General features: G+C 38.5%; 1 protein-coding gene across 1 annotated transcript in view; it reads right to left on the minus strand.

The window, feature by feature from the left end:
• Window positions 1-12,526, minus strand: part of HMCN1 (hemicentin 1) — a 473,045-nt gene that overhangs the window by 35,537 nt on the left and 424,982 nt on the right. The window contains exons 87-93 of the mRNA XM_080824786.1: window positions 11,042-11,311; window positions 10,101-10,271; window positions 9,797-9,967; window positions 3,597-3,767; window positions 3,268-3,438; window positions 2,231-2,401; window positions 1,898-2,068 (exon numbers count right to left, since the gene is read on the minus strand). Of these exons, the coding sequence (XP_080680912.1) occupies window positions 1,898-2,068; window positions 2,231-2,401; window positions 3,268-3,438; window positions 3,597-3,767; window positions 9,797-9,967; window positions 10,101-10,271; window positions 11,042-11,311 (1,296 nt within the window). The remainder of the gene's footprint in view (window positions 1-1,897; window positions 2,069-2,230; window positions 2,402-3,267; window positions 3,439-3,596; window positions 3,768-9,796; window positions 9,968-10,100; window positions 10,272-11,041; window positions 11,312-12,526) is intronic.

Here is a 12,526-nt window from a genome sequence, read left to right on the forward strand (position 1 = left end):
AAGGATACAATAATAAAAAAGAGAAAAAGGCATGAGGGCTGCCTTCATAGAGCTTTTATCTGAAAGAGGGAGACAGACATTAATCAGAATTCCACAAATAAATGTAAAATTGAAATGCACTAATATATGAGATATCTACTACCTGGGGGAGTCTGAGAAGAAAGTAAAAATAGAGTGGAGATCTGAAGAAAGTTAGGTCTTAACTAAGCCAGAGGAGGCAGGACAAGGACTTTCGGGGTAGAGGAAATAGCATGAGCCACCCTTTTGAGAGGTGGGGCTTGCCATATCTGAGAAACCAAAAGGAGCAAAGGGTGGAGAGTGCTGGAAACCGTACTGCAAGATGATGCAGGAAAGTAGACCGTAGGGCCAATCAGGACCTGGGAGGCCATTTTGGTTCTTATCTTTAGTCTTAAGCAGGAAAGGGAGTAGAAGGATCACTAATTCATTTAGTTCTCTGGGTCATTTGACTTGGGTCATTTTACCATTTTGACCTTGGTTCTCTAGTCTCCAGAGGAGCTTGTGTCCCAGCATTCAACAGATGTCTCCTAGTTCTGGGTAGTTAATTGGGATCCTCAAAGTTCTCTGCCAGATTCTGTAATACAAATTGCCTATTTGGACTTCCTTTTGCTATTGGGGTCCTTGTATCCATGACGGAATAATACCCCTTAGATGAAAAATACCCCTTGACAGTGACCTATAATAAGGTTCAGGAGCTACAAAATGTCGCAATTAAAACTGTCACCATGCCTATGTGTTAAAACCTCAAAATCCCTGGTAATCGGCTGACATGTTGACAAGATATGTTGAACAGTTGACTGATAAACACTCATCCTTTTAGCTTGTCTAGACCCTGTAAACCTCTTCACGTATCTCCTCTCTCTCACTCTGCCAAATGAGCCTTCCTGATTTTCAGATATTTCATTTGTAAAGCACCCTTAAGGATTTGGAAAGTTCAGTGGTATCTTAGCACTTTAACAATGTGAAACTGTTCTTTTTAATTTTCTTATAGCCCTTAGAAAGTCTGTCCTCTGAGACAAGCAACCTTAATATTATCCACCATTTCTTGGGACTCCAACAAACTCCTTCTAAGGTCCATAGGTTCCAGAATTCTGGCTACATCCTTTCTGAGGTGGTTTTTTTTCTTTTCTTTTCTTTTCTTTTTTTTTTTTAAGATTATTTATTTATTTGAGAGAGAGAGAAAGTGTGCATCAGCAGGGGTGGGGGCAGATGGAGAGGAAGAAAGAATCTCAAGCAGACTCCATACCCAGTGCAGAGCCCAATGGGGGGTTCCATCTCATGATCCTGAGATCATGACCTGAGCCAAAATCAAGAGTTGGATGCTTAACCACATGAGCCACCCAGGTGACCCACCTTCTGAAATTTTACATCACTTACAATATCCAGCCATGTTGTATGACTTGGGTTATCATAGTTGAACTCCCCCTAATCTTTTTCCTAGAACTGAACTTGCCCCTATTTTACTTTCCACATTCATGTTCTCCATATTTCCATCCATGAAAAAGTAGTCCCCAATTGTGTATTTCTGTGAAGTATTCAGTTTCTGTCCCACTGTCATTTTTCAGCCTGCAATCTCAGGCTAGCTTTCCCCAGTTTTCCAAACCCCTGTGTCCCTCAAGCCTAGGACTACTACTTACAGCTGTGCAGACCATATCCTTTATAAGAGGGCCTGGATGGGGGTGAGCAGTGGCTGAAATACAGCCACAAGCTTTGGTACAGATCAACTTGAAAGGGAAAAAAATACATTTTTCCTAATTCTTCCTTCTGGAGTTGCACCATTTTGCAATTTGTGGGCTCAGAGGGATATCATTTTGTAATCTTCAAGAAGGCTGTACATAAGCTAACAATGGTTCTACCAAATCCTAACTTAGTTGCTCACCTGGACATGCTTGCATGTTGCATCTGGACACCTGAGTAGCATCTCCTGGACAGGGGCGCCCACTTTTAGATGGCACTGGATTGTTGCACAGCCGTTTTCTAGTCTTTTCACCTCCTCCACAAGAGGCAGAGCACTGGCCCCAACTATGCCAGTTTCCCCAACTTCCATCCACTGTGAACAAGAGTGGAGTGGCCAGTATTAACCATTGGTTTTCAAATCTCCAGTTCCCACCTATACAACTGTCATTTTAAGAAAGGAAATGATGGGGCTGCTACAAGGAGCACTAAGTGAAATGCTTTACTTATTCTACTGTCAGGAGTCAGGGGGGCTCACCAGGACACAAGTCAGTGTTGCACCTCTGGATCTGGGAGTCTGGCCCCCCACAAGCTCTTCCACCATTAGAGGGATGAGGGTTATCGCACGTGCGGTACCGCCGCATCTGCCCTCCGTTGCATGTCCGGCTGCACATTCCCCAGCCACTCCAAGGACTCCAGTTACCATGAGCTACAACAGAGAACCATTGGAGAAGTGCTAAACAATGACATGCATCCAAAAAGTACGGTAAGATGCTCCCCAGGAACCGAAAAGAAACATATGAATCTATGACGAGGCAACTTCTGAAGGCAGATGGTTTAGCCGTTGTTCTGACTAGAAACTGGGGATACATTCTAGTCATTGAGAAATTCTATTCAGTATATATTTATTAAGTCTTAATAGTATTCCAGGAACCGAAGGATATGAATGAGACAAGATCTCTGTTCTTGATGAGTCAAGACTATAAAATCCAGACACAGTGGATTCAGATGCTGTTAGGGTCTTAAAATCTAGCGTAGTGACGGAATTAAGGCAAAGAGCCACTTGCTTGGCTCTGTAAACGTATCATCAACGTCATTAACAGTAGGTATGTAAGGGTGCCCTGTCCTTGCACTCTGCAGCTGGTCCTAGAGAGGAAAATGAAATAGGACACAGCCCTTGCCTATATAAATCAACTACATCGATGGTATTATACAGACAAAGCAGCAACTATAAAACATTTTTGATATTACAAACCAAAGGCAGATGAATCAAGTAACAGTATGATTTTTTCTTTTTAAATGTTTTTTATTTTTAAAGATTTTATTTATTTATTTGAGAGAGAGCACATGAGCAGGGGGGAGGGGAAGAGGGAGAGGAAGAAGCGGACTCCCCATTGAGCAGGGAGTCACATCTGGGACTCCAACCCAGGATCCTGGGATGATGACCTGAGCCCAAGGCAGACACTTAACTGACTGAACCACCCAGGCACGCCAATATATTATAACTTTAAGGACTTAAGGTCATAACAAAATGTTAAGAAAGTATAATGTTGACTCACTATTTCCAACACTCACTTGGACAAGGGTCATTATTGCAAAAATCACTCTGGACATCACTCCCTTCACATCTGCTGCCTCCATACTGGGGGACAGGATCAGAGCACTCCCTTGTTCTCTGTCTGGCACCTCCTCCACAGGACACGGTACAGGCACTCCAACTGGTCCAAGTTGCCCACTTGCCATCAACTGGATTAAGGAAAAACATATGTGCTCTGTTACTACAATACCCTGAGCATTGTTAGTTTGGGTGATGTTCTTAATTGACATTGATTCTTATTGACATACCACTCAGATAAGAGGTAGATGTCAATTTACTAGGGGTATAAACATTGTATTTCTCTTACCTGGACAGTGTCTTTCATTACAAACTTGCATCTGTGTTTCTGCCCCATCACAATAGGATCCATCAAATGATGGTGGTGGATTATTGCACAGTCTTGTCCTTATCTGGGTACCTTTGCCACAGCTTTCGCTGCATGCACTCCAAGGCTGCCAAGTGCTCCATGCTCCATGAACTACAAATATCCCAAGGGACATAGTTGCAAGTCACAGAACCACATTTGTTAAATAAACAAAATTATACAAGTAAATTAACTCAGTAATAAGCTAAATTAGCCTGGAATCTAAAATAATTGAAATGGAACCAAAGGAAACATAAATAATGTTCTTCCTTTCTCCTTCTGGTTAGATTTTCATGGGAATTAGTGTTTATAGGAAAATTCAGAAGGCTACCTAATGCCAAAATGAATGCTTACAATTATCCAAAAGGACTATTTTATTAACACAGAATGTAATCAAACTACCATATGTAAACACAATCTAAGTTTAAAAATCCTAGACAAGCATTAGTTTGTGCTTTGTGCTCTGGGAAAAGTGGAAGGAACCAGAAGCTTAGGAGCAAGGCTGTATAACAGACCTAGATGCAGTTATAGATAATACAAATGTTTCCATAATGATAACTTGGACTCTAGACTCAAGACCACATCTTTAAGCCTGATTCAGCTTCATGTTTAAAAATACACTTAGATCCTTCAACAACATGATGATTTGCACAGTTGTAACTCTTTGAAAAATTGTCTCCATTACATAATGTTCATGAATTAAAAGTTCTGAATAACTCACTCACCTGCTTCCTAAACACCAAAAATCTGACCAGTAGTTTCCATGGAGTGATATTAAGGCCTTCCTTTTGGTAACTAACATATTACACCATCTAACCGCAAGACTGAAACAACCTTGTGTTTCCTACCAGGTGCATGGGCTAAGAATCAACATTACGGTTTCTCTCATGTATAAGTCAGTATCAAGCGATATTTTTGTTTCAAGGGTACTTTCTAGAAACAGGGCTCATAAAATATGTTTTTGTGGTCACCCAGTTGAACCAAGATATGAACCAAGATATGAACCAAAATAGGCCTTCAGGTCAGTGTGTAAATATTCTCTTAACACAACCCATCAGACACAAAAAGTGTTAGCTGAAAACCAAGTAATGAAATTATCATTTGGTTGCCTTGTTTAGAAAATAGTGTATTTACTAATTTATTTGTTTTTTAAGATTTTATTTATTTGACAGAGAGAGAGACACACACAGTGAGAGAGGGAACACAAACAGGGGGAGTGGGAGAGGAAGAAGCAGGCTTCCCGCCAAGCAGGGAGCCCAAGGTGGGGCTCAGACAGGACCTGAGCTTAACCAACTGAGTCACCCAGGAGCCCCTGGAAAATAGTTTAAAACACACCTTAGATTTTCTTTCAGTTAACTATTTTCTAGTTGATTTATTACATATCTGTGTACTTTGTAGACAAAGACGAGCACAGTCATACAAATTTATTTTACCTGATGAGAATTTGGACTAAAAAGTATTTGACTAACCCTAAAAAGAAAGAAGAAGAGGGGCGCCTGGGTGGCTCAGTGGGTTAAAGCCTCTGCCTTCAGCTCGGGTCATGGTCTCAGGGTCCTGGGATCGAGCCCCACGTCGGGCTCTCTACTCAGCAGGGAGCCTGCTTCCCCCTCTCTCTCTCTGCCTGCCTCTCTGCCTACTTGTGATCTCTCTCTCTGTCAAATAAATAAATAAAATCTTAAAAAAAAAGAAGAAAAAAGAAAAGAGCAAAGCCTTCAAATATAAGGCAGATATTACTCAAAACTACTTTTTTATGAATTTGGATTACTGATATATGGACTATGTGATTGAAAAAATCTGCTATTCCAGAAATGCCCAATTTTCAAGGCTGTTGGTTAACAAAACCCACTGATGCATTTTTTTAATTGGAGGATTATAATTGGGTGATGCTTATTCATTTATTATCTGTGTAGTTTTTATTACATCTAAATAGAGGTGGTTATCTTAAGACATTTTATCTTTTTAAAAATCAGTACAGAACACCCCAACCAGAATTTAATTTAATGCTATAATATGTGGTAGACTTAAAATGTTTCTTTTTTATGAATGAAATGAAAAGAAAAAAGTTAGGATGATAATATAAACCAGATAAAGTATAAAACATTGTGGCATATAAATAATACAGAAGAAGACAGCTATGGAGGAATTAGTATGAAAGAAAAATGCAAAATGTAATAGATGAATTTGTTGCTACATTAAGTTGCAGTTCTGATTCTGGAAAAGCAATAGGGCATGGTGCTTAGGAGCAGGGACTCTGGACCTAAGCAAGAATCTTACTATTGTACTGTACTATTCCTGTAAGTTTTCTGAAAGTTTGACAGTTTTAAGAAAAAATCCTTTTTTTTTTTAAAGATTTTATTTATTTATTTGAGAGAGAGAGAGAGATATCACAAGTGGGCAGAGAGGCAGGCAAAGAGGGGGGGGGAAGCAGGCTCCCTGCTGAGCAGGAGCTGGATGCAGGGCTAGATCCCAGAACCCTGAGACCATGGCCTGAGAGTCAAAGGCAGAGGCTTAACCCACTGAGCCATCCAGGCGTCCCTTAAGAATAAATTCTTACTAAAAAGAGTCAAACTTTGTGAAGCAAAAACTAACAGAACTACAAAACAAACAAAACAAGCAAACAAAAACCCCTCAAAAACCCCAGATGAATCCACTACCATAGCTAGAGATTTTGACACTCCTCTATCACAAATGCACAGAGGTAGTAGGCAGAAAACCAGTAAGGAAATAGTTGAACTTAACATCACCATTGATCAGCAGGATATAATTAAATATTTACAGGCTTCTCTATCCAACAACAGCAGAATACACATTCTTCAAAAGTTCACCTGCAACATTCACTCAGACAGAACACATTCTGGGTATAAAATACATCTTTAACAGATTTAGAAGAATAGAAATCATATAATATCTGCTGTTAAACCGCAGTGGAATTAAGAGAATCAATAAAAGAAAGATAACTGGAAAATCTTCATATATGCAGAGACTAAACAACACACTTCAAAGTGATACATAAGTCAAAGAAGAAATCTCAAGAGAAATTAAAAATATTTTGAACTAAATGGAGATGAAAGCACAACTTATAAAATTTGTGGGATGCAGCAAAAGCAGTGCTAAGGGGGAAATTTATTGCACTGAATGCATATATTAGAAAAGAAAGATCCAAATCAATCATCTAAGTCTCCATCTCAGAAAACTAGAAGAACAGAAAGTTAAATCCAAAGTAGGCAGAAGAAACACACACACACACACACGCATGCACACATGGAAAAAAAAAAGAGAGAGCAGAAATCAGTGAAATTGACAAAAGGAAATAAATAGACAAAATCAATGAAAACAAATGTTGGCTCTTGGAAATTATCAATAAAGTCAATAAGCATCTAGCCAGAGGAAGAAAAAGAGCGATTGAGGACACAAATTACTAGCATCAGAAATGAAAGAGGGGCATTAATATGGATCCTATGAACATTAAAAGGTTAATAAAGTGATACTATGAATACTTTTATTTAAATTTGATAACCTAGATGAAATGGACCAATTCCTTGAAAGACACAATTTGCTAAACCTTGCACAAGAAGAAAGAGACATCTGAATGAGCCTATATCTATTAATAAACTGAATCAAAATTAATAACTTTCCAAAACAGAAAGCACTATTCCAGATGGGTTCACCACTGAATTTTCCCAAACACGTAAGGAAGAAATTACACCAATTCTTTACTATTTCTTTCAGAGGACAGAAGCTGAAGGAGTACATTCTAACTTATTCTATGAGGCCAGCATTTCCCTAACACCAAAACCAGACAAAGACATTACAAGAAAAGAAAACTATGGGTCAATTTCTCTCATGAACATAGATGAAAAAAAAAATCCTCAATGAAATATTAGCAAGTTGATTACAACAATGTATAAAAAGAAAATCCCCCCTATCTCTAAGAATCTGACATACCCCTGGATGAGAAAGGGTTTCTTAGGCTACCTGCTCATTTTGCAATGGTATGATGATCAATTTAACCACCACCTCTCAGGAAGTAGGGAGAGTAAATGCTTCCAAAGGTGTAAATGCTCCCACTATGGTCTGTGCCCAGCTAGCAATACGATGTTACTAAACTTTTAACTGGAAAGAGATACAAGCTTTCATTTACTAGTTCCAGGATACCACTGACATTATGCCAAAATAATAGTTAAGTTCATTAATTTAAGGACTGAGGTATAACTAGGGAAAGTCTCAAAAATAGTAAGCCGTAGAACAGCAAGCAAAACATCAGTAAACCAATAGTCGCTCAACATGAGAAAAAAAAAACCTGACTTTTATTTTAGGACATCTCCAAGTATCATTTTGCTTTTCATTATGTCAGTAAAATAACTGACTATCCATACAAAGACTGCTCTAATCAGATGTTCTGGCTCTTTTGACTTTGATATATCATGCTATTATAATCAGCTTTCTAATTATTTAAGATTAAAAGAATAGTTTCAGCTTTGACATTTTTTTTTAAGATTTCATGACAGCATTTTACTTATATTTATTAATGCAATGTAAGTTCTGAACTGTAAATCAAGATACCCAAGATCTAAGCAAATAGACTTAGGAATCAGACGGACCTGGATTCAAATCCTTGATTCACTTTTTTTTTTTTTTTAAAGATTTTATTTATTTATTTGACAGACGGAGATCACAAGTAGGCAGAGAAGCAGGCAGAGAGAGAGGCAGAGAGAGAGTGGGAAGCAGGCTCTCTGCTGAGCAGAGAGCTTGATGCGGGGCTCGATCCCAGGACCCTGGGATCATGAATCATGACCTGAGCTGAAGGCAGAGGCTTAACCCACTGAGCCACCCAGGCATCCCCTTGATTCGCTTTTTACAAGCTATGTAACGTTAGTGAATTATCATCTACTTTCTGAATCTTGGTTTCCTCATTTACACAATAGGATATAATACCCAGTGTAGTGAACATGTTTTATTTTGGTTTCTCAACATTCCCCCAGCCCCTTCTTTTAAACTATCTCAGCTAAGGTGCCTCTCCCAGGTGTGCTCTATCACTGCAACTCTTGGCATTTACTCAGTATGCTTATCAATATCTGAATGATATTATCTATTCACAATTCTAAATGGAGCAGTTAAAACAATGCCTTGAGCACAGAGTAGGGGCTCAACAAATATTTGTTGGATAAATGAATGAATAAATGACTGAATTAATGAATGGCCGGACACTTCTATTCCATATGATTTCTTTCTGGCTGTCAGACAGGAGCCCCGCCCCTCTTGACACACTGTGGGTAGGCAGCTCAAGCTGGTTATCCAAGCATCTGGACTTAGTTGAGTTCAGAGGTGAACACGGGACCCAAACAAAATCAAACAGGGCTCCTTTTCAGAGGCTGACAGGAATTCTGAGAGAGAGAGCGAGAGCAGAAGACTCTTTTTTTCTGAGGCCTCAGATTCTAAGACCCCTGTGAGCCAGTAGCTGCCAGTAGTCCTTTTTTCCACTGCACGGAAAGAGCTTAATGGACAATAAAGCCAACGAGAGGAAAGCAGAGACAAGAGACAGAAAACATTCTAGCAAAAACACTGGCCAAATCCTTGAGCTCAATCATACCTGAAAGTAGAATCTTTAACTTAAGTTTATTTAGGTTTGGTTTCTGTCACTTTAATCTGAAAGAGCCCTGAAATATCAATGCTGTAGGGTTGTTTCACAAAGTAAAAAACAACATGTACATAAAGCACCTAGCATGGTTCCTAGAACATGACAGGTGTTTAGTGAATGGTTGCTATTATTACCTTAGCCCTCCCTAATTGTGTGTTTCTGGGAAAGTCTTTAAATACCTTAGAGTTCATTTTTCTTACCTGAAAATAAATGGCTGCATTAGATGTTAAGGTCCTTAAAATACTTAGGTTTTCTCTACATGGTTAAAAATACACCACAGTTTATACAACCTTAAGATATTCAATTAAATAAGGGATTTTACTTAACATTGATTAATGTCATAGCTTTCATAACTTTATCAATGAGACAGAACTAATAACACAGAGAATGAATATATTGCAGGGTAAAAGCCACAACATCTTTTTACAACAAAGAAGAAAAGGTAATTAGAACCCCTTTGCTGGAGTTAAAAATAGCCAAGCTTTGGTCATCAGGGGATTCTCACCTGGACAGGGCCTAATGTTGCACATGATTATTTCTACTGCATTTCCTTCACACGGCCGCCCACCATACTGAGCTGATGGATTATTGCAAGTTCTAGTCCTGGTTCGGTTGCCGCGTCCACAACTTCTTGTACATTCTTCCCAAGGGCTCCATTCTGACCAGCTCCCATCCACTATACAAAGATGAAACACTACACTGTCAGATACTTTGCAATTTACAGCATTAACACTGAGGCAATCCATAGTTAGGGAACAGAGATGAGTATCTATTGAACATGTGCCTATCCGTTGAATAAAGAGGTGTACCTGGACACAGCTTACGCTGACAGTTTCGCATTTCTGAATCTGACCCTTGGCAAGGCTTCCCTCCGTTGGCTGGAAAGGGGCTGTTGCACAGACGACTTCTCTTTTGGATGCCTTTTCCACAGGTGACACTGCAGGCTCTCCATGTAGACCACTGGGAATATCCGCCATGAACTGCAAATAAAACATTGTACTTTGTCTCTGTGTTTGTAAATAACAAAACATAAATTGCATTTCATTTATGCACTGGGTCTAGGGCTGAATCTCTAATTGCTGAGCAACTGCTTATGGATGCTCTCCTTGATGGTAAAATTAAAATCTTAACAGGAAAGAAGAATTTCAAATAGCTAACCGGAGTTTCTTCCCAGCTCCAATCCTGACTCACGTGGACATGGCTGCTGGAAGAGCGAGAGACCAAGAAGTTCAAATACTGTTTATCTTTTGGATATGTCATTCTTTAAAGAAAAAGAAATGCATGGATTTCTTTTTAAAAAATATTTTTTTAATTTTTAAAAAATTTTTAAGATTTCTTTTCATTGTTCCAGAATTCATTGTTTATGTACCACACCCAGTGCTCCATGCAATACGTGAACTGAATTATTAGCTTGGTATTTTACTGCTCTAACCTCTGTTGTTTTATTCCCTCCAGTCTGTAAATTATGTGATTTTTGTTCTATCTCCACAATCTGGAAATGTCTTAAGGGTAAAGGAAACTTAGACTAAGATGCTTAATAATTTTTATGATTTGGTTTGAACCAGGAGCTATATATTTATTTATTTTTAAAGTTTATTTATTTATTTTTTTTTAGTAATCTCTGCACCCAACATGGGGTTCAAACTCACAGCCCTGAGATGAAGAGTCACATCCTCTTCCAACTGAGCCAGCCAGCGTAATAGTACCTCTGGGTGCTATTTAATAAAAGTATCCCTCTGATCACACTCACCCTGGACTGTGACCGGCACTCTGACAAGGACAGAACCCATCAAGTTTCGAGCAACACATTCATATTCAGAGGTATCTTCTTTCTGAGCAGCAGCAATATGTAATGAGTTGTTGGACAACACATTAACTCGGTCATCCCAGGGCATAGATTGCCCTTGACGGGACCATGTAATGGTTGGATGAGGCTCTCCAGTTGCCTGACAATTCAATATGACTTTGTCACCAGCATTTATAATGGTTTCTACTGGCTCAAGGGTGATAATAGGAGGACCTACAGAAAAAAGAACATAGTGCTTCTTAGTTTTTGTAAAGTTATATCAACATTTTAATTAATATTATAGAGTAACATTATTTTGACCAAAAAAATAGGCTGATTTGTTTATAAAACACTGTAGTTTCTCAGCTACCAAGGTTGCAATGGGCATTGATAGACTTTTTGTAGCTCTGTTTTACTTACTAAATGTCCAAACATTTAAACCCCTAAGATGATTAGTCTATAGCTTGGGCTCTGCTGTCATACTTTCTGGGCTCAAACTCTGCTTCTGTTCCTTAGGACTTCTTTGAGCCTTTGTATCCTTCAGAGAATTCTTGTTAAGACTCCACTAAGATCCTGAAAGCCTAGCTCTTTGAGAGGGGAAGCACATAATATTATTCGTACTATTGTTTTTATCATTGTTTTTGTCTGTTTTACATGGTGAACATACACTTCTTTCCTTTACATCACTTTTTGAGGTAAAGAGTCATTATTAACTTTTTCTTTCATAACGGGTCATCACTCATGCATGCAGTAAACATGTATTGAGAGCCTACTATTTGCCAGGCATTACGTTAGATGCTGTGGGTACAAAGATAACAGATACAACTTCCAGTCTCAAGGAGTTCACAGTCCACTGATAAGACAGGCAAGTGACTATAATTATTTAGCTGTTCTATAATATAGATATAGAATTTAGTAAAGGACTAGGTAAAATAAATATAGTAGAGAACAGGTAAATATGTGGTAATACAGAAACATAACAATAGTGACTTAATAGATCAAACAGAGGCATTCACTGAAAATGGAGAGGAAAAGGAAGATATTCAAGAACATAAAACAAAAGTAGAAGTAAAATGTGTTTTATTGTGACATTAATATGCTAGGATTTTATGTAAAGATATTACTGACATGTTGTCTTTTATGAAAGTATTTCATATGAGGTTTGGACCTCTCAGTAAGTATCACTAATGCACTATTTGTGTATATGTCCACATCATCCTACACAGTATGTTCTTATTTGATGTTTATATTAACTTTAGGAACTTTCAGGGCTGGGACTTTTACTTCTCTCCCAGTGTTCAGATTACATCATGTGTTCAATAAACTGCTGCTGAATAAATTAAATGCCTCAGATTAATCATTCAACATTAAATGATAACATAATGACTAAATGAGCACATGTGCTCCATCTACTATGGTCAAAAAAAGTGTCAAATAAAACTCAGAATC

The sequence above is a fragment of the Martes martes genome (genome assembly GCF_963455335.1).
Source record: "Martes martes genome assembly, chromosome: 15".
Lineage (NCBI taxonomy): Eukaryota > Metazoa > Chordata > Mammalia > Carnivora > Mustelidae > Martes > Martes martes.